Source organism: Monodelphis domestica, chromosome 6, assembly GCF_027887165.1.
Source record: "Monodelphis domestica isolate mMonDom1 chromosome 6, mMonDom1.pri, whole genome shotgun sequence".
Classification (NCBI taxonomy): domain Eukaryota; kingdom Metazoa; phylum Chordata; class Mammalia; order Didelphimorphia; family Didelphidae; genus Monodelphis; species Monodelphis domestica.
In genome coordinates this window covers 129,500,982-129,527,299 of record NC_077232.1, presented here as the reverse complement: position 1 = coordinate 129,527,299, position 26,318 = coordinate 129,500,982, and the positions used below count along the sequence as shown (strand labels likewise).

Sequence of the window (26,318 nt, the reverse complement as noted above, 5' to 3'; positions counted from 1 at the left end):
TAATCATAAAACTTTCACCTTGTATGGAAGGAGCTCTTTAAAAGGCAGCATATCCAATTAGGGAGAAGCAGAGGGAGAAAGTTTAAATTGAATACTTTTTACTCTAGTTGACAGAGCAGGGTGTATGAGTATTTCTTTAAAAAACAAAAACTAACTGGAACAACCTCCAGGAATTGATGCAGAGTGAGAGGAGCAGAACCAGGAAAACATTGTACACAGAGACTGAAACACTGGTACAATCGAATGTAATGGACTTCTCCATTAGTGGCAATGCGATGACCCTGAACAACCCGGAGGAACCTACGAGAAAAACCACTATCCACACCTAGAGGAAACAATGTGGGAGTAAAAGCACCAAAGAAAAACAACTGCTTGAATACATGGGTTGAAGGGATACGGTTGGGGATGTAGACTCTAAATGAACATCCTAGTGCAAACAACAACATGGAAATAGGTTCTGATCAAGGACACATGTAATGCCCAATGAAATTGCGTGTTGGCTTCAGGAAGAGTGGGTGGAGGAGAAGGAGGGAAATAATGTGATTATTGTAACCAAGGAATAATGTTCTAAATTGACTAAATAAACTTATTCAAGTGGGGGAAAAAACTAAAGAAATGCATAGATTGTGCCATGTCAAGGTCATTTTACTTTAAAAATAATTTTGCGTGCCATTTCCTACATGTCTTAAATATTAAAATCCAGTATCCTTTCTTAATTGCTATGCAAGGAAAAAGACATCTGGGGCTTTCATTTTCTGTAGACCACAGAGTAATGCTTACAATAAAAGTCACAAAGTATATGAAAATAATCTCATATAGTCCAAAGCTTCAAGTCACTGAGGAATATAAGACTACTTTTCTCACATGCATATACGTGTTCAAAATGTCTTCATTTTGCATTCAAAATGGTAGAGTGCCAAAATGCAATCTCCAAAGCTTTAATAATGAGTAACCGTATTTTTAAAAAGCCAAAAAAAATCTATAGGGAAAAGGAAAAAACTTTAAATATATTCTAGAAAATGGAAGGACTGGACATCCACTTTATTTTAGATAACTTCCTACAGATACCTCAACACTGCAACTCCATCTTTTCTTTTAGAAACCCTAAAACCTATGGAGAAAGATGTACCCCATTCACTATTTTGTAGAATCAACTGAAATATTTTGAAGAACAGGCATAGTCTTTTTTAGAAGGGGAAGGATGACTATGAAAGGCTGAACATTAAAAAATAAAGCATGCACAAATAAGAAGCTCATGTCCAACACCCAAAGAGAGTTTGTGTTCTATGAAAATGAGGGAAAGTGTTTATTCTGCAAATTCTCTGCAAACAGGATAAAAAGCAATGCCATCTGTATTTGTTTCATGTGACAGAGTTTTCACTGATCTAAAGATCTGGAAAACCACCACCCCTACCACACCAATCCACCACGCCCATGAAAGAATAAACATCTGTTTAACAAGCTAAGAAAACTGACAAACACAGTGAGCTTTAAAGTACCCTGATGAAACTTCAGCAGGCTAACCAGTTATAAAAATAACCTTCTCCTCTCTCATACTAGTGTTATACACTACCCCAGCTGTGATGTGCCAATCTGGGACATTGAATACCAAGAATCACTGTGCAACAGCAGCTGTACCCACTTTTAGAAAGTCCCCAGATGCCTGGATAGTGCTGAGGCTAAGAATTGAACATTCTCTAGATCCAGCATTTCTACTAGAGGACAATAACAGGTTAGATAGTTCTAATGCTTGGGCTCCTTGAGAAAATATCTCAACCTAAGGAAAAAGAAACAAAAAGAAAAACTAACAGTCACAACTATTCATGGGTATTTTGGATTGGTGATCTACCCAATGGAAAAAACAGTGCCATGTTATAACTCTAAAAGGCATAAAGGGAGGAGAAATAGAACTCTCACAGGATTGTGATTGATCCTCTTAGGTCCTTTTCAGTCAATGAAGTAGCATTTAATTCTGAGAGACAGACCAAAAGGAAAATGAAACACTTGAGCCTTCAAGGCCAAAAACATTTTTCCAGTCTTATGCACTCCTGAAACACAAATTAGATTTATGATGATTTTTCATGAAGCCAGCATAAGCAGTAACCTGTTCTTTCCCCATGAAAACTTCCACAGGAATGCCTTTGTAGACAGGTAGCACAGTATAGTAGAAAAGATCACTGGGTTTGGAGTTCAAAAGACATGGGCTAGAATCCTTACTCAGGGTAAACTGTAAGCAACAAAGCAAGTTACTGACTTCTAACAGACTATAAATGCTATATAAATTAATTAGTATTATTGGTATTATTTTTATTAAAGGGGAAAAAAGGGAAAGAAATTTCTCCAACTCTGCCTATTCCTGTGAACAAGACAGAGAGATGCAGGCCAAATAATATTATAATTACATAAGTAATGACTATTTGAATGACCAGATCAGACCAAAAAAGTTGTCATTAATGAGTCAAAGTCAACTTGAAAGATCTCTAGTTGAGTGCACTAGATGTCTCCACTTTGTTTTGTTGAGCTGTTTAGTTGTGTCTGACTCAGGACCTCATAGGGAGTTTTCTTGGCAAAGATAATGCAGTGGTTTGCCATTTCCTTCTCTAGGGGATTAAGGCAAACAGAGGTTAAGTAACTTGCCCAAGGTCACACAACTAGTAGGTTCCTCAGACCAGATTTGAATGCAAATTTACCCAGGGGTAAATTTGGGGGACCCAGGGCTTTATCCAGGGATAAAGAATACCCGCCTCTATCAGTGCTTAGCTCAATGCTATTGACAGTGTTTATCCATTGCTTGAATAAAGGCCTAGCTAGCACACTTATCAATTCTGTACATGATATAAAACTGGGAGGCATAGCTATCATGATAGATGAAAGAATCGGGATCCAAAAAGATCTTGATAGACAAGAATGCTAGGTAATATTAAGAAAATAAAAATAATAAGGATAGATGTAAATCTTACAATGGGGTTCAAAAAACTGAAATTCACAAATACAACATGGGGTAGGGGAATGGTCAGAGAGCAGTCTATCTGGTTATTTCAGATAAATATACACTCAATATGAATCAACAGCTTTATAAAGCAATATGCCTTAGATTGCACTAAAAGGCATATAGTGTCCAGAATGTGGAATACAATAGTTCCCTTGTCTTCTCCCCATGGTAGACCACATGGGGAATTATAAGTAATTCTAGTCACCCTATTTCAGAATGGACATGATGGGTAAACTAGGGATCATTCCAGAGGAGGGCAGACAGTATTGTAATAAGACTGTGCCATGGAAAGATAAATTGAATCAACCTAAAGAAAACTTGAATGTAGAAAAGAGTAAGAGATATGTGAGAGTTGTCTTCAAAGTACATAAAGGGCTGTTGCCCAAACTTGGGATTGGACCTGATCTACTTGTCCATACAAGGAGAAACTAGGAACAAACACTAGGTAAAAATTTCAGAGGTGATTATAGGAATGATGTAAGGAAAACTTTCTGATAGCAATTAGAGCTATCTAAAAGAGAACTGTGTTTCCCAGAGAAGTGCATTTCCCCACTTCTAGATAGAATTCTTAGAATAAGAGTTAAATGACTACTTGTTAGATGTGTTTTTGATGAGATTATTGTTCATGTGCTAATGGTTTGAATGTTTAGACTAAACAGCCTCAGTTGGTCCCTACCAACTTTCAGATCTATGGCTCTGAAATAGCAAAACTTTATGTATGCCAAGAAACAGAACTCCATTTCTACAAAGATGTGGGTTAAGGGTAAGAACATCAACTCACACAGGTGCCTGTTTCTAAAATCAAGAAAGTGGGTTGCCTCAGAAAGAGACTACAAAGTCTGTGGAGTAGCAGAGTCTAGAATTCTGCAAGTAAAACTTCCCTGAGGCCTCCTACTCTCACTGATTGTCTTTAAAGCTTTCCAATCCTGCAATTCCTTCAAACCACTATTCTGTATCTTTTTCTCCCTGTCAGTGAAAGGATTAGTAAAGTCAGCAAGACCTTCCACTTTCTCACCTCCCACTCAATTCTCTACCCTTTGCAATCTGGCATCAAACCTTACTACTTGTTTGAAACTATCCCAAACTTGATCTCCTAACTGTGAAGTTGAATGGCCTTTTCTAAGTTCCAATCTGACTTTGACTTTTCTGTAGCTTTTGACACTTAGACCTCTCCTTCCTCCTAGACACTCTGCCCACCTTTGGCATTCATGCTCAGTGTCCTTTGCTGCATAAATAAATCATCCAACTTTTGAACCATGTGAGGGGCATTTCTCAAAGTTCTGTCCTGCACTCTACATCTACTCTCTTTCTCATCAGCTCCTGTAAGTGCAATGGCCTCTGTGCAGTTGACTCCCCACACTACATATACAGTCCTATTTGTTCTCCTGAACTCCAGTCCTACACATCAACCCCCTGTTGAATAGCTCCACCTGGATAGCCCACCAGCCTCTCAAACTCATTAAGTTCAAAACAGAACTTGTCTCCTCTTCTCCAAATCCACCACTTTTGTAGGGGGCACCACCATGAATGATTGTCACTCTCTTGGGTCTGCAACCACTAAATAAACTTCAACTCTTCCTTCCCCATCATTTACCATATCCAAACAGTAGCCAAGTCTTGTTGTGTCTACCACCATAGTTCCCCTCTTTTATCCATTCCTTTTTCTCCACTCTCTTTCCTAGTCACTTCTTTTCCTAATTTAAAAACCTCATCATCTCTTACCTAGACTACTGAAATATTCTTCTAGTTATTCTCCCTTCCTTACTTCATTACTTCAATCAATATTCTTAAGACACATGCCTGACCTTATCACTTCTCTATTCAAATCTTTTGAGTGCTCCCTATTATGTTTAGGATCAAATACAAATGCCTTCATTTGGCCGTTAAAAGCCTGCCATAAAAATCTGGTAAAACCCACCTTGGTTAGGACTTTCAAATTGTCCATATTACACATTACTCCCAAAGTTCATATCCCTCTATGTTTGAGCCAAACTGCCACATCAGCTGCTTCCCAAACCCACCGCAACTGGTGATATGTCATTCTCAGATCTCTTTATTTTTTCACAGAGGGCCTCATCTTCCTGTAGCTCTCAGAATTCCAGGTTCAGCTCACATGCCACCTCCTACAGAAAGGTTTTCCTGATATCTCTCATAGTCAGTGTTTTCTCCCTCCTAAAACTGCCTTTTACTTATCTAGGTACAAGCTATCTTTCCCCCTTCCTCATGTACATCTAAGTTCCCTAAGGAGGATTTATTCTTTTTTCCTTTGGATCCCAAGCCCCTGGAAGAGGGCTTTGAGTAGAGCAGGCACATAAGAAATGTTGCTGAATTGACTTGAATAGAACAAGGTCTACCCATAACAGATAGGGGCTGTGAGATTGTGAGTGATGAAGTCCCCTTAGATTCAGTGTTCCAGAATCCCAGCCTAAGAAACTCTATAGCTAAACATTTGTGTTGTAATAAGAGCCATTGGCATGTGGCACCCTTGCAAGTTATGAGACTTTTTCCCCACCCTGAAAAGGATCCCTAATAACTTCTTCAATATATTTTTCCCTTCATTTGGATATAAGAGCAGTTTATGTTTGGGTTTTACTTATGATATTCCAAAATATATCTCAATATCCAGGCTATTTAAAATTGATATCATGCTAATCCCAATTCAGTCCAAACATTTATTAAATCTCTTATATATGTGAAGAACTAACCAACTTTGTTAGTTGCTAGGACACAGTAAAAAAAAAAAAGGAATAATTGTCCTTGCCCTAAAGGAGTTTGTATTTTACTAGAATGCTATTGAAAGAACTTATCTTAGAAAAGTTTCATTTTTAATCAGGAGGGTATTTCTCTACTAGTATTCTCAGTTTTCTCCTCCTGCAATATAGATGTCTATTTTTTTGGACCCTTATCTTCTGTCTTCTTATCAATTCTAAGACAGAAGAGTGGCAAGGGCTAGACTATCAGGGTTAAGTGACTTGTTCAAGGTCACATAGTTGGGATGTATCTGAGGTCAGATTTGAACTGAGATTTTCCTGACTCCAAATCTGGAGCTCTATCCACTGAGCCACCTAACTACCCCAATAAATAAGCTCAATGTTCTGTCTCTATGTCACAGGCACCAGGAATGAGTGGCAAAAATTTCTTGTGGCTGCATCTATTTCCCGGAAATCTAGAATCATATTATAATTAACATATTCCTGACATAATTTATATTCCCCTCACAAATGAAAGAGATACTGCAACAGGGGAAAGGGTATATTCTTATATGGAGGAAGGAATTCTGGATCAATTATAGTAAGTATTTGAGAAGAAAAAAGTCAGCCTTGGGAGAGGGCATTCTAAAAGATATCTAGGTAAACATTCAAATCACATGAAAATGCACATGCATATACACTCCAACCTTTCTGGGTTTTTTATATCTGAATGTGTCTACTGGGAAAATCATAATAACAGGTGCTTATTAGTCATTCAAGTTATAATGGAAAGTGCTTCCCCCCATGACACGCACCATCATGGATCCCAGCCTTTTTCTGGAATTCATGCTCTGTCTTCTAAGGGCTCCTAAAGACTAATTCTTAGAAATCACCCTTCCCTGGGGGTGATCTGCATGCAATGAATGAGGATCTCAGTTTTTTTTTTATCCTTCCTATTCATTAAATTTTGCAAGATCCATTGGGAAAAGAGTCATTTAGGATCATAACAACATCTGTTGGCTGACAATAGCACTAAGCTCTCTTTCTTTTTTTCCATAGGAAAAACAGAAAGAAGGCTTCTCCTCAGTGTTTCCATTATGTCATTATGACTGTTGAGCAAAGCTTTTGTTCATCTATCAATACTATCAGCCATTATTTTTTTTGCTCAAATGATGTACATTTTATTAAAGTTCCAATACTTGACATTAGAAAGAATTTCAGATCTTCAGAGTAACCCCCATATTATTCATCTCTCAGGGAAATCTAACCTTTAGCACAGTGCTTATCTGACACATAGCACATTGCCTGGCATATAACAGGTACTTCATAAATGTTTACTGAGTGGTTCACTGAAGAGAGTGCTAGGCCTGGAGATGGAAGGTGTCAGGTTCAAGTCTGATTTCAGATATTTCCTAGCTGTGTGACCCTGGGCAAGTCACTTAACCCTAAATGCCTTGCCCTTACAACTCAATTGTCTTAGAACAGATAATTGTGTTGATTCTAAGACAGATGGTAAGGGAGGGGGTATGTTAATTGATTAATTAATTTAAAAGAATCTGTTCACATAAGTAAAATTAGTATTTGGCACTTTCCCTCCTCAATTCTTGTCTTTCTCCTCAGGGGAGAAAAACTATAAAAATCATTTTAAAATAATTTGAAAAGCTAATTCTCCATTAGACTCAAAGCTTCAGGGAATGCTGTTTGGATTGAGATAAGACCCTAAGAAAGAGAAAAAGTAGAAGAAATAGAAGGAAGGAAAAGGAAAAGGAAAAGAACCAACCAAAATACCAGACTGCCATGGGCTTGTTTATTTAAAGAAAGAAAAATGATCTCAACCTCTACAGACAGGAACTTCATGTGATGAGAGTACAACATAAGCTCACTATGAAAGGAAGGCCAGTCTCCTAAATAATTCCTTCAACTAATATTATTTAAGTAGGAGCCAAGCACAGAATAGCTCCTGGAGTGCCCAATCACTGACTATCACCAAGCAACTCTCTTATAAACTGCTTTTTTTAACCAACCACTTGCAAAAAAAATAAAAATAAACCAACCATTTTACTTCCTGGCAGCATGAGGGATAGCAACAAGGTCTATTTTCTCTTCACCAAGCCAAGGAATTCCACGCCGGCCTGGCACCTGTGTAGCATGGTCTCAAATCTACTGGAAAGCCTGTCACAGAGCAGTGTAGCATGAATGGCATGACAACGGCAGGGAAAGGACAGTCCAGCTCAAAGGGGATGGAGAGGATGGACAGGTCACCTCACTCAGTTTTGTAGGATTCTAGATTTAGAAATCTAGACATCTCAGCAATCATGAGCCAGATGAAAGGGAAATGAGACAGGTACTACTGTAAGAATCAGAAATGAGAAGAAAAGTTAAATTTAGGATTCCCCTTGAGGCAAGTCCTAAATTCAGCAAGGCAATCCCCAAATTAGTGGAATCACCTTTCTCCAGTAACTAGGCCAGATTCTGGAATCACAATCCACCCCACCCCCATCTAGAGGACTGGAGCTCAGGAATGGCAAGGGCTAGGAAATCCCCTCTCAAGCAACATAGGATGGAAGGAGCACACCTACTTCTGACAAGCATCATATCTCCTTTAAAAAGCATTTATATAGCAACTGCTATGTGGTAGGTATGCTACTTAGCACTAAAAATGCAAAGATGCAAAATGAAATGGTCTCTGACCCAAGAGAGTTACATTCTATTGAAGAGATAAATTAATACAAGATTACATACAAAGTCCATTAGATTGTAATCTACTTGTTTGTACCCCCCAGTGCTTACCTTGTACAGTTTATGGCTCATAGTAGGTACTGTGACAAAGTGTCACAGCACTTGATAAAGCTTTATTGATTCACTGATTTCAATGAGAAGGGACTTTGCATATGAGGAGACAAGATCAATCTCACTAAAGATGCTGTTATCCTAGATTTTCAAGTGGAAAAAAAGTGAGTGTTCTGATGCTTGTTCCAAGGATTTTGTTGATGTTTTTGTTTTCAACTGGGAAGGTGGGAGGGAAAGGGAATAAATGTTCATTGAAAAAAAATTTTAATAGCCTATTGATTCCCTTTTAAAGACTAATACAGAGGAATAGATCCACTCATGAGTCTATCCACCACAAGAGGAGATTGGGATTATCTGAAAACAGATCTGGGGAATATGTGTTTAACAGGTATACACTAGAAAGCTATCAAAGTTTCCCCTAATACCTTAAGGACTCAGGGTCTGGAGTAGATATCCTAAAGATATAATTTTTCTCTCTCCAGAACAAAAATTAAAAAGTTGGTATCTAGATCATGAAAAATATAATAAACTACTTCATCTTAGGGGTTGTCACAATTATTAACCCAGCAATACCACTATTAGGTCTATTTCAAAGTGATCAATAAAAGGAACAGATACTATAGGTTCTAAAATATCTATAGCGGCTCTCTTTGTAGTGACAAAGAACTAGAAGTTACGGGCATGGCCATCAATTGGGGAAACAAGTTGTGGCATATCATTTTGATTAAAAAAAAAACATTGCACCATAAGAAATAACAAACAGGGTAATTTTTTTAAACATGGTAAGATCTACATGAAATTATGAAAAGTGAAACAAGAGAACCAAGAGAACAACATATACAGCAGCAGAAATAGTGTTCAAAGAATAACTTATATATGTTCATCACCAGAGAAAGAAGTGATAAATGGGAACAAACAAGACATAGTTTTATATATAATGATGTCTTCTTTAGTGCAGGGAAGAGAGGAAGGGAGGATGATACCAGGGAACTTTAATGTAACAAACACATTTTTTAAAAAGAGAGTGACTTAATCAGGTCACTTTTTTCTTCTCAACAAGGTGAAATTAGGTGTGCTCACTATCCTGGGAAAAGCAAAGTCCCTGTGGAAGAAAGGCTCATTAATTGGTAAGCTCATCACATCTCACACAAAGCCCCTGCATCTCCATGATTGAAGAACTCAGGTGATCCAATCCCTAAATTCAAATCAGTGAAGTCTATAGAGTGCTGTGCTTGCTGTTTATTCTGCATAATTTTATGGAAGTCTTTCTAGATTTATTCATATTTGTTATATTTTATTCACTGAATTACATTCCATGATGTCCACATACCACAATTTGTTCAGCCAATTGTTATACATGTGGCTTCTTTCCACTTTTTGCTATATGAATGTTTCTATGAATATCTTTGCATAGCCAAGATTGAACTGTAAGGATGTTAGTGACAAGAGAAATAAAAACAGTGGAATTACAAAGTCAAAGGATAAGAATGGTTTTGTATTGAAGGTCTTACTGTATACGGTATAATGACATAATGCCCTACAAAAAGATTGCACTGATTCCCAACTCTACTAGCACTGTATTAGCATGCCTGTTGTCTCCACAGTCCCCATACTGAATTTTATATTCTTTACTTTGCAGAAACAAAGTTGCATGATGATTGGATGCTGGAATTTAAAAAGTAAGGATTCACATTCCATACTTATGTGACCCTTGACAAGTCACATCTCTGTCCATCAGTTTTTTTCCTCATCTGTCAAGTAGGAGAGTTTGGTTTAAAAGCCTCTAAAATACCTTCTAGCTCTAAAGTAATGAATTTATTATTAAATGTATATCAGGTGATAAATCAGAGTTGCTGTAATCTGAATTTTTCTGGCCATTTAAGAGTTTGAACAATTTTTAGGTGTTTATTGATCATTTGTGTTTCTTTGAAATTCCCTATTTGAATTTTTCCCTTCAATGAATGAACTACTGGGCAATAGCTCATATCACCCTTGGTTTTCATGGTTCTCCAATAGTGGGCCCTAACCATCTGGTGAACCCAAACCATCTTACCACTATTTTGTCAAGGGTCAGACTAGGACTCTTAAATTGTTCTAAAGGGAAACCATATTAATTCCCAACTTTTCCCTCCACTTAAGAACATCTTCCCCACCTGTCCAAATCCAGCCTCTCTTCAAGACCCCACTGAAGACTCGGCTTTCCATAAGTCCTTCCCTCTCTCCTGCCATTCTCTGAAGACCCATAGCAGTAAGAGTCAGCATCACAAAATTAAGCACTTCATTAGCTGTCATAATTTGTTCTCTCAGTTTTCATATTATTAGTTCTATATCTCACATTTTTAACTATCAGCTGTTTGAGGGAAGATAGGATCATAGATTTAGAGCTGGAGGTTATCTACTACAAGCACATCAATATTTTACAAAAAAGAAGACCAAATACCAGAAAAAGTAAGTGCTTTTCTGGGGCATGTATTAGCAGCATACTTTAGTGGAAATGGAGCTTGGGAAGGCAAAGGCTGAGACAGACTCCTAAGGCTAAAGTGCAATGTCATCTTTCTGAGAAAAACATACCAGGAAACATCTAACATCAGTTTGTTTACAGAAACACAAGGTAATATAAAAAAGGCTCCAGATTAATTAATTCTTCAGAAATCATGGCCTAAATGTTATGGGAAATTAGTTGAATAATGTTATGGCAAGGCTACAATTTCATAGTTGATTTTAGTAACAATGTGTTAATAATATGATTGGAAATAGCATTCTTTGGCCAGGGCAACCTTATCTGTGGTGTACCTGTACTAAACGATAAGCCCTTTAAGGGCAGGGACAATGACCAATTTATCTCTTCTAATGCTTAGCATCCACTTGGTAAATACTCTTTAAATATTAAAATCTATATTCAGCTATAAGTACAATTTTGGACTTTGGGGTTAAACACATACTAGGTCAAATCCATTTCTAGGTAAAACTTGGAGCTCCTCAACTAGACAGTGAATGGAAAATTTAGAGAGCTACTCCACATGCTTGTTTTTTCAATGATTCAATTCAATAAATACCCATTAAGCACCTACTATGTGCCAGGCACTGTGCTAAATGCCTTTTTTAAAAATCTCATTATTAAATGACCAAATAAAATAATGTTTTAAAAAATCTCATTATTATATTTTAACTCTATATATCTTCTCAATAAATTAAGTATAGAGTTATTGCTACAAAAAGGACTTTAGTGTATTATTTCTTCATCATAATTTGCAACTAAGATTTCCAAATGATTGAAGTTCAAAGCTACTTGTTTTAGCCTATCCACTCCAGATTGTTTCTTTAATATTTTCAAATACTAATCACACATTAGAATAAAAATTTGTTAAATAATACTTTTTAAAAACCAGTGTTGGGGGCAGCTGGGTGGCACAGTGGATTAAAAGCCAAGTCTAGAGATGGGATGTCCTGGGTTCAAATCTGGTCTCAGACACTTCCTAGCTATGTAACCCTGGGCAAGTCACCTAACCCCCATTGTCTAGCCCTTACCTCTCTTCTGCCTTGGAACCAATGTATAATATTCTAAGATGGAAGATAAGGGTTTAAAATAATCATTGCTGACTAAAGGGGGAAAATAACTTTTAAAATCTCCATTTAGGGGGGCAACTGGGTAGCTCAGTGGATTGAGAACCAGGCCTAGAGATGGGACGTCCTGGGTTCAAATCTGGCCTGAGATACTTCCCAGCTGTGTGATCCTGGGCAAGTCACTTAACTCCCCTTGACTAGCCCTTACCACTCTTATTCCAAGATGGAAGGTAAGGGTTTAAAAAATAAATAAAAATAAAACTCCCATTCAGATAAGGGCTGTTTCAGATGACAAAGAATAAGTTTTAAATTTTTTTAAGTGTGTTACTTTATGGCAACAAAAATGTAAAGTGCTACCCTTCTTTTTTATTATTTTGTCTTCAAAGAAAACTGTTCCTTACTTAGATTCATAATGCATTATTTGGAGAAAGTAGTATGTTTAAAGTTAAGCAGTAGAAGGAGGGAAGTCTGCAAAAACTTGTCATGAAATTTAAGTAGATCAGAATGATTATAAATTTATTCAATTAATCGAATCCTTATTAAGCATCTCCTACTACATTCTAGGCACCTAATGTGATAGGTGCTAAGAAAGCAAGCACAAAGAATGGAAATCATACCCACTTGCAATGAGTTTACAAGTCACCTCAAACTTCCTGCAGAAATAAAGGCCCATCATCTTACTATTAAGAGTCTATTGGCACAGTAGTATGGCTACATGTCATGGAATCCTAGGGTCTGTAGATTAAAATTTAATATCACAAAGTACAATAGAAAGGAAAATCATGGATGTGAGGGAACTGTAATTTGTAAGCAACAAAGAACCTCGGGGGAAGGGAGGAACTGGACAAAAAGCATGTCATTAGTAAAATGTGAGTTAAAAGATGGGTTGGTCATTGGTGTGATATCAAGTATTGAGAACCGAATGACCCAAGTGCTCTACTGGAACACTCTAGATAGAAGTAAAAAGCAAGGAAGCCCACTGCTGCTGCTACCACCCCTGCCCTTCTCCTTAAAGAATTTAGGGGAGGATGATGAAAAGAATTTGATGGGATTGATTGACAGTCATGGATAGGTTTTGATCTAAGGAAGCCAAGATGCTGCTAGGTAATAGAGATTAATGCAAAGCTATTGAACAGAGTGCCTCATCTGAAATCAAGAAGATTCATTTTCCTGAGTTAAAACCTGGCCTCAGATACTTATTAGCTGTGTGACCCTGGGCAAATCACTATTTGCCTCAGTTTCCTCATCTATAAAATAAGCTGGAGAAGAAAATGGGAATAGTAATTCTGACCTTTGTCAACAAAACTCCATATGGGGTCACAAAGAGGCAGATCCAGCTGAGACTCAACAATCACAAAAAAATCATTGGAAGTGTGTAATGAGGATTTGCTCCCCAGAACTCTAAATCCCAACTTCCCATGTTCCCTCTCATGTTACATGCCAATATAGGGAGGATATAAGTTTTGCATAGCTCACTCCTCTCTCTCTTTTCCCCTGATTGTGGTTTGTGGAGGTGGGGTGAGGTGAGAGGCAGGAGAATTTTTCTCACATGTCTTTTCTCAGGTTTTTACTTGTGTTCTTGCATTTTTCCTACTTCAAGTGATTATTAATAAATCTTATAAAATATAATACTCAAAGTTATTGGATATTAATTTAAATCTTACAGAAGGAATATCCATAGCAAGGAGATCATGGATCCTTTTGAGTCTCTTCTCATGGGCACAGGAAAGAAAGTCAATGTTTTCTATTTGCTGAAACCATTCTAGAAAACAATTATCTTTAGGTGAGAAAAGGGCCCAAAGATTGCCTGAAGTATTTCATTTTGTTTCTTTCCCCCCTCCACCCCAACCCATTCTTTTTTATTTTTTTAAACCCTCACCTTCCGTCTTGGAGTCAATACTGTGTATTGGCTCCAAGGCAGAAGAGTGGTAAGGGCTAGGCAATGGGGGTCAAGTGACTTGCCCAGGGTCACACAGCTAGGAAGTGGCTGAGGCCAGATTTGAACCTAGGAACCTCCCATCTCTAGGCCTGGCTCTCAATCCACTGAGCTACCCAGCTGCCCCCCCCCCCCCCCCGCCCCAACCCATTCTGACATGGAAAGGCTATTGAGAATAGATTCACTGCATGACACCTTCTCTCTTAAAATTTTGTTCTCAGTATCACAGTCATGGAATTTTACCACGGCCAAAGTGAACTGAGTATCCTTCCTCACACACAAACCTTCCAACTTTGTGTCACTCATTTTTTTCCCTACAGATTTTTTCCATTTGACAGCTTTTTCCTATGTCATTCAGGATTTCACTGGTGTTGGGGGTGGGGCCAATGACCTTCTCCAATGCTTGAAAACAGGTTTGTTTGTTTTTTTCTGTTAGTTTTCTCCCTTGCCTCTTTAATTATAAGATGAAATCCTGGGTATTTTTCCACTGAGAACATATATGACAATATTTCTAATGATCTGTGATTTCAGTGGGTGTAGAGAGTTTTTCTAAGCACACAAATCATAACCCCTCTAGTGGTTTCATGGCTTTCTATGGCCAAAAACAATTCAGTACCTAGCGACCACGTTTCTCAGAATGGTTCCCTATACCATGGGCTGGGCAATACCAGATCCTATGATGATAGGCACAATCTGTCACCAGGGTATACTTGAAGCCTGTCTAGCTTAGTGAGACCTGGGCCAGCTTATGTTCCAGTAGCAAGAAATCTAGGGTCCCCACCACACAATGAGGCACCAGAAGAAATACAAGGCAGGTGGTAGAGTGGATATAACATGTTGAACTTGGAGTCAAAAAGATCCAAGACCAAATCTTGAGACACTAATTAATTGAGACATTGCTAATAGGTAATCTTTCTTGAACTGATTTTCCTCATCTATAAAATGGAAATAACAATAGCACCTATTCACAGGGTTGTCATAAGGATCCAAGCAGTTTAAATCAAACAGGATATGTAAAGTGCTCTGTAAAACTTAAGGTATTATATATCTACTATTATTATATTAAAACCTACTGACTTTTCCCCTCATATATACAATGAAGATTTTTCCAATTGCAATCTTAAAGCAATTAATAAATGATATTGGGTTAAAAGGGAAAAATAACTTTCCACCATTAAATTAGGCTCCAAGTGAAGATATCCAATAATCCTGTAGCAATTCAGCCATCAATCAACCTACACATTAATTGATTTAATACTTCATTGGGATAGTCTAAAGCATAGGGATTTAGTCTTTCTCACTAAAGCACAAGTGAGTCAAAGTTCTTCCCAGTTACAAAGTAGCTTTGCACAAATTATCCAGTTATCAGTCTTATTAGATATTATAATATCAGACTAAACATCTAATAAGACTGTTAAACTGATCTCCTGAATCAATGATGGAGAACCTTTTAGAGCCTGAGTGCTGAGCCCTGCCCACATCCCCCCCCCCATGGAGTGCTGTGCCTGCCCTAACCCCAGAGATGGCATGCCTTGCCCCTACCACCCATCAACTATAGGGTGCACTCTGCCACCACCCTTATCCCACACAGGGGAGGGAGGAACCATTCCCATTGGGCTGCTGGGTGAAGGGGCAGGTAAAGTGAGGAATGTCCTCAGCAAGGGTAGATGGGGTGAGGGGAGTGGCCTGAGCTCTCTGCTCCCTTCCAGCTCTGCTGCATGTGAGGCACCCACATTAGTCCCTGTGCTCTCCTATTGGGCTGCTGGGCAGAGGGGAGTTGGGGGTGTGAAAAATGTCTTCGTACACAATGGAGAGGGGGAAGGAAGCAGCTCTGCCAGAATCCATCTGCCTTTCTAGTTTGTTAACTTGGGGAGGGGGGGAAGGTGCATGCCCATAGAGATGGCTCTGTGTGCCATCTCTATAGGTTCACCATCGCTGTCCTATATGAACACACCTTTTGATTGAACTTAACAGCTGACTTGTAACAGGCAAAATTCTCTAAAGATAGAAGATAGAGGAATACTCTCCAAGGAAATCATTCAAGTAACTGTGGGGAAGTAGGGGTTTGTGAGTGTGTGTGTGTGTGTTTGTGTGTGTGTGTGTGTGTATTTTAGTGGAATGAGTGACAGCCTTAGAATGAAATCGAGAGATGGATATAAATCCTATCTCAACATTTACTAGTTCTGTATGACCATGGATAAGTTACCTTACCCCCTCTAAGCTTCAATTTCCTTATCTGTAAAATTAGGATAATATCACCTAGTATTACTTTTCTCACATCATTATGAAAATCAAACAAAATAATGAATAAAAATGTTTTAAAAATTGTAAAACATTCCCACATAAAACTTCTCTCAAAAGCTCCAAAACACTATAAATTTCAGCTATTATTAAGGTCAAGGATCAAGAGAGCTAACTGACCTTAACTCAAAAACAATGTTCCTTTATGCCAAAATCAAGAGGTAAAATAAATAATAATACCAAGAGATTTGAACGTCCTGGGCCTTAGGAAACTTGTTTACACTTATTGGAAAGAAATACAAAACAACTGAAGTATATATGGGAAGATACAATTAAATATCAAAATGTATGACACTGATAATAAGTATTATATGAGTTCAGAAAAGAGAGAAATCAATAGAGGCCAGGAAAGATTTCAGAGAAGTAGCCATTATCTATACACCAATTTGGTTAGTATGCTGAGGGGCTTTTACCATACACACATAGCAATACCTCAGCATATTGTTAAACATGGAATTTGGGCTTATCCTCCCTGGAGCATCCCAAGGGAAATCCTATCCACTCACCTTGTGTCCCTCCCCTCCTCCCCAAGTTTCATTCCCATAATTAAGCCACTCAGTTGGAATTCAACAGCTACCAAACAATGGAAAAAAAGAGGAGCCCACTGAATAGGATATGACTGAACAAATCACACTATACAAAATGTTTGGGAATATTACTATCCCCTTAGAAAAAGCAAACACAATAAATTTGGGAAAATGCAAAAAGACATATAAACTGAGAGAACAAAAGAAGAAGAACCAAGAGATCACCGGACACAATGAATACAATAATGTAAATTAAAATGACACTAAAAAGATTGCTGATTCTGATTAATTGTAAAGACTAATCTCAGGTCCAGAAGCAGGTATCAATGATATTAGAACAGTACACACAGGTTCAGACACTGTAAATTGTTTTGTTTTTTAAACTATTACTTTTTATCTTAGAACTGATACTAAGTATTGGTTCCAAGGCCGAAAAGGGGCTAGGCAATTAGGATCAAATGACTTGCCCAAGGTCACACAGCTAGGAAGTGTCTGAGGCTAAAGCCAGAAGGTAAGGGTTTAAAAAAAAAAGAATACTAAATATTGGTTCCAAGGCAGAAGAGTAGTAAGGATTAGACTATTAGGATTAAGTGATTTGCCCAGGGTCATACAAACTATGAAGTGCCTAAGGCCTGATTTGAACCCAGGACCATCTCAAGGCCACCTTGCTGCCCCACTCTAAGTTGGTTTACACTTTTTTTTTTCTGCTATATGGAAAGGTTCAATGGGGAAGTATGAGAGCAGGGAAATATCACATAATGACCAATATAAAAGCAATAGTCATCAATACAACTTCTTATTTTAATGCAGTAGCTATCATCACCAACTGATGAACAGTACCAACTGACAATGCATCTTCAAGGACTGCCAAAGGCTTTCGATCTTGCCTTGTCCCACCTAGCACTGACTGTAATCAGTGAAGGCACTGCCAGATGTCCGGGATGGCAGCTCCATTATATTCAGTCAGCCAAGTGTAGGCAGAGCCAGGAGAACCAAGCTGTCGGGTGCACAAGCCTAATCCTGCCCACTCTGCTGCTAATAGCCAGTACTTCTGGCTCTTCCCATCTGGAGTTCATCTGATGATAAATCAAGTCTCCAGGCTGACTCCTAAACCAGAAGGAGGAGCCCCACCTCCTATTCTGTCCCTCTCAAAGTGTGGGACCTCACAGTTCTCCTATCATGTGACTAATTGTGCAATAGCAGTTCTTGTATACAAACAGCTCAGACCATTTAAACATCATTGTAAGAAAGATGCATTATAGTCTAATTTACATATCTATTCACAGATCACTACTTCCTCTATTTATCTAGCCACAAAGGTTTTATTCCTAACCCTTGGCTCTCCAAAGAAAACATAAAGAAAACTTAAAACTTTATTATAATTAAGTTATAAAAATCCTCAAACCTCTACAGATGTAAAAGAATTTGAATGAATGACAAATGACACATGTTCATTCCAGTACTTACATCAGTCATTTAATACTTTGCTGATCACTAAATGCTGGATTATCTCAAAGGTTAGACACATACAAGCATTATTACATTGCCAAGTAACATTAAAAATTCAATCTTGGAGAGCTAAAGTAGCCTAAGTTGGTTGCTCCTCACTCTCCCACCCTCTCCCTTCTCTCTTTCTCTCTGTCTCTCTCTGTCTCTCTATACATATATACATATATGTGTTTAAATACATATATATCCCTATCTTTCTCATTTGAACTAAACCAAACCCAATGTGAGAGAAGAAGAAAATAATGAAGAGGTAGGGTGGGGTTAGGGAATGATCAAACCCAGTAGTCATTTAAGGCATTAATTTCTCCGCCCATGTGAAAATGGAATTGGGGTCAATAATAAAATGACCACATATTAAACTAGCAAAGGATGAATAAAAAGAGTTGGAGAAAGTCCTACACCCATGTTGACCAGAGTTCAGTCTTTCCCAAAACACTGGCAGCCCAGTCCAAAGTCACAAATGGGAAACCATGTTGAGATATTCTGAAATGGTCTAACTCAGAGGAAACAACACTGGTTTTGAAATTTAAGGAGACAAGAGTTCAAATCTCACCTCTTGAAAACAGGTGTAACCTTGGGTGAGTCATTAGGTCTTAATTCCATTATCTGTGCATGCAAATTAGTATGAGGATTATTGGAGGGGGGAATGGAGGGAAATCACATCCCCAATATAAAACACTTCTAAACAGTGCAATCCAGGAGAGGCATTAGCAAGAGATAATACATACAGTTTCTCTAAATCCCAGGCCAAAAATATTCAGGTACATGATAGTTCCCATTTAATATAGACTGCACTGAGAGCTATGTTACTGTATGTACATCTTAATCTTAAAGCATTACAGGGTAATTTACATGCTTTAATATGGCAGAAATGATTTTATGAATTCACATGACTAAGATTTTCCACTAATCAAAAAATGTTAATGTGTTTTAGTAATACACAGTTAATAGCTTCATTTCTAACCCAAGATACTCTTACTTTGGAGCTGAGATGATGTCAGTGAAGTTTTAATTTATGTTTTTCCACTAGAACTTCGGGATTCATAACATTTTCTTTCCCAACTGGTCACTACTGGGGAGGTCTGGAGAGAGTGTTAGAGCAATGATTACCGACCCTGACTGACTTTTCCTTCTATCTTTTATTCTCTAAGCTGCCTCTCTCCTCAATTCTCTCCTAACTCATAGTAAAATATTCAACCTGCTCCCAGAGTTATTAAAAGTTGCTGGAAGTGTTGCTGAGCAACAGTATCTGTACCCACATCAACTTTGCCTATTATAAGACTGACTCCCATTCGAAATCCAACCTTTGCCAGCAGTGGTAAAAGATAGCCCAGAGTTCCATTGGCACGTTTCCTGCCCAACAACGTATTCCTCAAAGAGGCAGGACAACACAGCCTGAGAGACACTGTTCATTAACAAGTCATCACTACTGACCTTCTTCCTTGGTTGTTTTTTTTTTTTTTGAGGGGGGTATCAATATTAAGAATGAATACTCTCTGGCCAACATATACAAAGTGGAAGGGCCATGAGGTGGAGGCAAAAATCAAAACATTGTTTATTATTAACCTATTCCACATAGGGGAAGCATTCTTAGGAAATGGTGAAATTCCTGACCAGTAGCAGCCTGTGGGAAATCTATCACCAGGAGAACAAAGTAAAAACAAAGCTGTAATAATGAGGATGTTGCAGGAGAACAATGCAGCTACTTGAGGAGATGAGATTGTCTGAAGATAACAATACCCCCAGGAGTTACTCTAGCAGCTATATTACTATATTAGCCTAGGAAGCTTTGTTCAAAGGGCAAGGCTCTCCAAAACCATCTGTCCGGGATCTTGGGTTAATTCTGGATTGCAAACTCAGCATTAACATTTTAAGATTGTTAACCACTACAAACTAAAGCAGATTCTTTTCCTCCCCCTCTGGTAGTAGTTTATTATACCCTGGTAAAGTGAAGATACCCTTTCAATGAAATGGAGATGCTGTAAATGAAAGGAGATATACTCTCTTAATAATGTACACTGGGTTCAAAAGAAAAGTACCGCAACTCAGGCTCAGTGTATTTACAAGTCTTTAATTCTGCTAGAATGCTCAGCTTTAATTTTCATATTTTAGTGGACATAAATATGCAGAATGTCAAGGCCAATAGATAGCCACTGACAGGCCTCCCTGGGAGTTTATGTGTATAGCCAAAAGAAATGTGAGATAAATTAAGCTCTCCCCATCCTAAAGCCCCATCCCCACCCTCAACAACAAATAAACTCTTTTAACTGAGGGACCAGAACAAAATCTGATAATTACCTGCTTCACTATATTACTCAATATAAATTACACCACACTTAAAAGGCAGCTGCACCAGTTTTATTTCTATATAAAGAAACATGGCACAGACCATTTATCACAATAATGCCATGGATACTCCCACTTGGAGGATTCTTGCCCCGACTTAAAGAGATTTTTTTTTTAACCTAGGAAATTAAATAATTTAAGTTAAAGCATCTGGATACTCTATCCAGATGTCCACTGGCCTAGTTATTACAGGTGTTTCACATGTGTCTCAAACAAATATGGCAGTTAATGCTACCAATAGTTGAGTATTTATCAAAACATGTTTTCTTTAGCTGAGTATCAAAAAATGAGAAACCCACAAAAGCCTTTGTTATTAGATTTTTCTCTCTCCTCTCTCTTCTCTCCTCCCCCCCACCCCCAAGAACTGGGAATGCCAGCATTGTTTGGAAAATGCTTTAGCTTTCTAGCAATTTAAAAAATCAATTTAGATTCTAGAAATTACTCATACTGAATATTTAGCTCTATTTTTAGGTTGTTTGTAATAATTAGTTGTTGTATAGAAGTTAAGCCTTTTGAAGGCAAGTACTATCTATCTTCTGTATTTGCTGAATGCCCTGCACCTACAACATAGTAGACAGTAGATAAATGCTTGAATTGATAGAAACTAGTAAAACTGCAGGAATTTGCATGAAGGAATAAGTTTAATTAGACATACCCATAAGGCATACAGCAGCTCTAATGTATGTGGGTACAACATGCAGTTAGGTAGTTGGAGGTACATCTATACTATACTATAGTAATATGCTAGAACATAAGGTTATGTGTGTGCATGTTTGTGTAAAAGATAGGTTAACAAGATCAAACTCTGAAATGCTTAATCACTGCTTAAATCTCAACCAGTAACAACTGAACTCTGAATTTCATCTCCTGTTAACTAATAAAGGGAAACTGGTGTTTCACTGTATCAGCATCACCAATAATTTGCATTGTTTAAAACTCTAAAAAACAACCAATAATAATTTTGTAACCCCCAAACGCTGTAAATAGCACACATACACACAGAAAAAAAAAAAAACTAATTATAGGATCGCCAGTACAAAGATTCTCCTTTCCCTTTTCACGCTCAAAGGGGATTCTCCTTTAGGGCAATTTCAGGTTATTTCAAACTTCAGGTCTCCATCTACTTATATCCATTGTAAATCAGAATAACCCAGTTCATATGGAGTCAGAGCCTCCTAGATTAGGAGGGAGTTGTTCTACTGATTTCTCCGGCCTACTACCTTAGTCATTAAGAAGTGAAAAATGGCAATCGATTCTGGATTCTTGACACAACTAAGAAGATTCCACCTCTGGTTACATAGGGAAGAGAGGGCGCTCCAAACCCTCTGGCACCCTTCTCCCTTTCCTTTTCCGTTCTAGGGTCTGCAGCTATTCTGCTACCGTGGATCTGTGAGCCACACCTGTCCTTAGCACCTCAGTTTTGGTCACTGTCTCCCTTATGTACAAGACAGAGAAAGGCTTCGATAGTTAGGAATATCTCTCTTCTCCCCGCCAATCGCCACCCCCCGCCCCATCCCCTGTCCCCAGCACCTAGCATCAGCCTCTTGCCATAGACAAGAGTAAGGAGTAGAAAGATTTTGGAAATCTGGTGAGCTATCAACCTCAATGAATAGGATGTGCACCAATGAATCTGTGGGTCCTCTCTGTCCCTGCAGCGCTTTCTCGATTGCGCAGAGAAAAGAACAGCTCAGAGCACGGAAATATGCTGGAGCTGAGATTTCCACGACTGGGACAGAGTACCGGTTTCCCTCCCCCTACGGCCGTTACAATTACAGTGCCAACCCCCAATTCAGGCGTCCTTCCGCAGGAGACTCCCCTTGCCAACATGACAGTGAAGTCTCAGCTCGGTCTCTTTGGGCGACCCGGAGCTGCTTCCCCACGCCGTCAGGGATGATGTCCGGCTCCAGTCGATTTGGCTGTCCCTCCACTACCCCATCAGCCCAACCGAGGGCGGGCACCTACCTCGATCCACTTCTGCGCCTCGTGGAAAGCGGGCTCCGGAGGAGGGTCGGGCTGCAGCTCTTCCAAACCCAAGCCAAGACTAGCCATTTGCAAACGCTCCCGGTCCTCTGCAGACTCGGCAGCCGCAAGAGATGGGAGAATGGGCGCAGGGGTCGTTCCGCTCCCTGCTTCCCTCCCTATCCCTCCCCAGGACAGGTCCGAGCAAACTGCAGGGAGAGGTTAGAGGCCGCCACCGCCGCCTCCGCCACCGCCACCGCCGCCTCCGCCGCCGCCGGCTGTCTGCCAACACCGCCCCGGGAGACCTGGCAAGGGGGCGGGAGCGGCCTGGGGGAAGGGGTGGGAGGGCACACGCTGCTGCAGCGGCCGTTCCCAGCGCCGGCAGTGCTCCGCGGGGGTGAGCGGGGTCCCCGCTGGGAGGCAACGACGCAGCTCTCGCTCCCCACCTACTCTCGCTCCTCCTCCTCCTCCTCCTCCCCCCCCTCCCGCCTAAAAATAAACAAGCGAAGCTACTGCGGTGCCCACCCCCCGACCTCCTTTCCTCCTCTTCGGGGGAGGTCACACGCCTCCAAACCCGATACCAGCTCGGGCAAGGGCGAGGGAGAACAGCGGGACTAGCGGGGCACCTGGGAGGAGAGGGACGCACGCCCAGGCGCGCTAAAGTGCTGCGGCTGCGGGTGGCCTTAGCAAGGGACACAGGGAAGAAGCGACAGTGTCCGCCTGTATCTGCAGGACACGGCGAGCTACGTCCGGCTTTCCCCCAGCCTCTCCAGGCTGCAGTCGGGAGACAGGACAGCCGTTGACCTGTCCAGAAGCTGCCTCACACAATTTGATCACTTTAAAAAAAAGAAAGAAGGGGGTTGGGATCGGGAGGGGGGGAAGGGGGGGAGGCAAAACCTTCTTGCACACAGTGACCTTTCATTTGTGTCGTCACCTACGCCATCCCCTGGGACTAGGAGGGAGGCTGAAGAGTCCAGGTATTTTATGGCCCTAGAGGAGAACTCTTTGGCCAAGGGTGACTGAAGCTGGTATGAGGTTTTCGAAGCCCTTTGGTCGGGCAATGGGAAATCCCCAGACGCTGGGCTCCAGGCCCATGGTCAGCTAGCGAAACCAAAGTGGAGTTTACCTGTTTTTCCTGTTACTCCAGTGACAGGTTGGATGGTCCGATGAAGCAAAAAAGATAGCCTTGAATTTCCCTCATTCCCAGCTGCTGTCACAATGAGTTCCTTCTCCAAGCCCCCTTCTCTAAAAGGGAAGGGAGGAAGCAAAAGGCAAAGGAAATAAGACGGGATGGGGGGGGGGGGGGTCTACTTATGTAGACAATGAATTGGAGACTGTAAAGGGCACTGACTCGGGCTTTGGAGTCATGAGGCTCCGGCTGGAAAAGGACTTGCCTTACAGATCCACCTAAACTAGGGTCTGTAGATAGATATCCGGAAGATCAATAAATTTTTAAAAATATTTTGATAATTGAATTTCAGTATAATTAGATTCCTTTGTAATTCTATGTATTTCAGTTTTATGTACTCTAAAGCATTATTCCGACCAGTCTATGGGCTTCACCCCACTGGCCATGGAATCTGGGACTTGTAAACACACACAAAGATTAAGAATCTGTGGTCCAAGCCAGGTCCTTTATTTAACAGATGAAAATACTGAGGTCCAGTAAAGAATAAGTAGCAGAGCAAGAATTCATACTCATTTTCACTTATTCTAAATCTAGTGTACTTTCTACTGCTTGGTGTCCCCCAAATTGAGCTTTTTAAAAATCCTTACCTTCTGTTTTAGATTCATTACTAAATTCCAAGGCTAGGCCATTGGAATTAAGTGACTTGCTAGGAATATAGCTAGGAAGGCTGAATTTGAAACCAAGACCTCCCTTCTCAAGGTCAACCTGTGAAGTTGAGTTCTGATTCTGGCTCAATGATTCACAACCTGGACAAGTCCTCACCTCCTTGGGCCTCAGTTTCCTTACATGTGAAGGGGATTATCCTAGATAACAGGACTTTTTTACCACCCTTGTGGTAAATAAAATTTATCCAAAGAATTAAAGGACTTTTCATTAATTGGTTATTGTGAAAGATAAGACCAAGCACTTATTTTGCTGGGGTTTGTTATAAACTGACCTGGTACCATATAAAAAGTATGATTGATGGGGGCAGCTGGGTGGCTGAGTGGATTGAGAGTCAGGCCTAGAGACAAGAGGTCTTGGGTTCAAATGTGGCCTCAGACACTTCCCAGCTGTGTGATCCTGGGCAAGTCACTTGACCCCCATTGCCTAGCCCTTACCACTCTTCTGCCTTGGAGCCAATACATAGTATTGTGTATCAAAAAATAAAAAATAAAAAAATAAATTAAAAGTATGACTGATGAGTATACTTTATAGAGTTGTATTATTCAATTTTACAAATATTTATTAGCAACTTATAGAGTTGCTAGGTAGCACAGTAGATAAAGCATCAGGCCTACAGTCCAGAGGATCTGGGTTCAAAACCGGAGAAGCCACTTAACCCCATTGCCTAGTCCTTTAGTCTTTGAATTAATACTAAAACAGAAGGTAAAGGTTTAAAAAAAAATTTACAAGCAGCGTGCAAAGTCTCTGACTTTAAAGAGCTTACACATTTTTCAAATTCTTACTGTCTGTCTTAGAATTGATATTGATTCCATGGCAGAAGAGTGGTAAAGGGTCGGCAATTTGGGGTCAAGTGATTTGCCCAGGGTCACACTAGAAAGTGTCTCAGGTCAAATTTGAATCTAGGACCTCCTGTTTCTAGGCTTCACTCTCTGTCCACTGAGCCACCTAGTTGCCCCTGGAGGTTACACATTCTAATGGGGACAGACCACATAAACTCAAATAAGAAAATGCAAGCTAAATGCAAATGTAATTTTCCTGAGGACCTCACTGAAGAGGTAGCAAACTTAACTTTGAGGGAGGCAGGGGTCCCAAAAGATTGAATTAAAAGGAGTGATCATTCTAGGTTTGCTACTTTGAAAGCAAAACTTTTGTGCGAACATGAGAGGAAATAATTTGAAATTCATTTGGAAAGATAATTTAAAGCCAGATTGTGACAAGCTAGCTTAATGCCAAATCCAAGGAGCATTAATTTTATCCTAGAGGTAAGAGGAAAAAGACACTGAAGTTTCCTGAACAGGGCAGTGGCATGATCATCTTAAGTATATCACTAAATTGATTGGGCAGCAATTAGTGAAAGGTACAAAGTACCCCACCTGAAGACAAGTCTTCCTGACTTCAAATCTGGCCTCATTTACTAGCTGTGTGACCCTGGGCAAGTCACTTAACCCTATTTACCTCAGTTTCCTCATCTATCAGATGAGCTAGAGAAGAAATGGCAACCCACTCCAGTATCTTTGCCAAGAAAACCCTAAATGGTGTCACAAAGAGTTGGACATGACTTAAATGACTGAATAACAATAACAAAAAAGAGTAGGCAGAGAGGCCAATTGGTAAACTGTTAGTTTAAATGGTCAAGGTGTGATAAGGGTTGAGAGATGAGATTCAGAGATGATGAGAGCCTGAACTAGGGCAATAACTGTAAGTAGAAAAAAAGGAGCAGTTATGAACAATATTATGGAAGTATGCACAGCAAGATGTGGCAACTGAGTGGATATAGGAGGGGCAGGGAAAGGGAAGAGATAAAGCCAAGGTTTCAAATCTCATTCATTGGAAGGATGACAGTGCCCCT

At 39.7% G+C, this 26,318-nt stretch overlaps 1 protein-coding gene across 6 annotated transcripts in view; it reads right to left on the bottom strand.

Annotated features, from left to right (window-relative positions):
* LIMCH1 (LIM and calponin homology domains 1) overlaps positions 1–23,758 on the bottom strand; it is a 408,610-nt gene extending 384,852 nt beyond the window's left edge. For 4 of the 6 annotated variants that reach the window (XM_007496513.3, XM_007496514.3, XM_001373316.5 and 1 more), the window contains exon 1: positions 22,618–23,233. In XM_007496513.3, the coding sequence (XP_007496575.1) occupies positions 22,618–22,704 (87 nt within the window). In that variant the 5' untranslated portion in view covers positions 22,705–23,233. Of the gene's footprint in view, positions 1–22,617; positions 23,234–23,740 lie in introns of those variants that run through there. The other 2 variants (XM_056802571.1, XM_056802570.1) reach the window with 2 other exon arrangements.
* Positions 23,759–26,318: the final 2,560 nt, after the last annotated feature.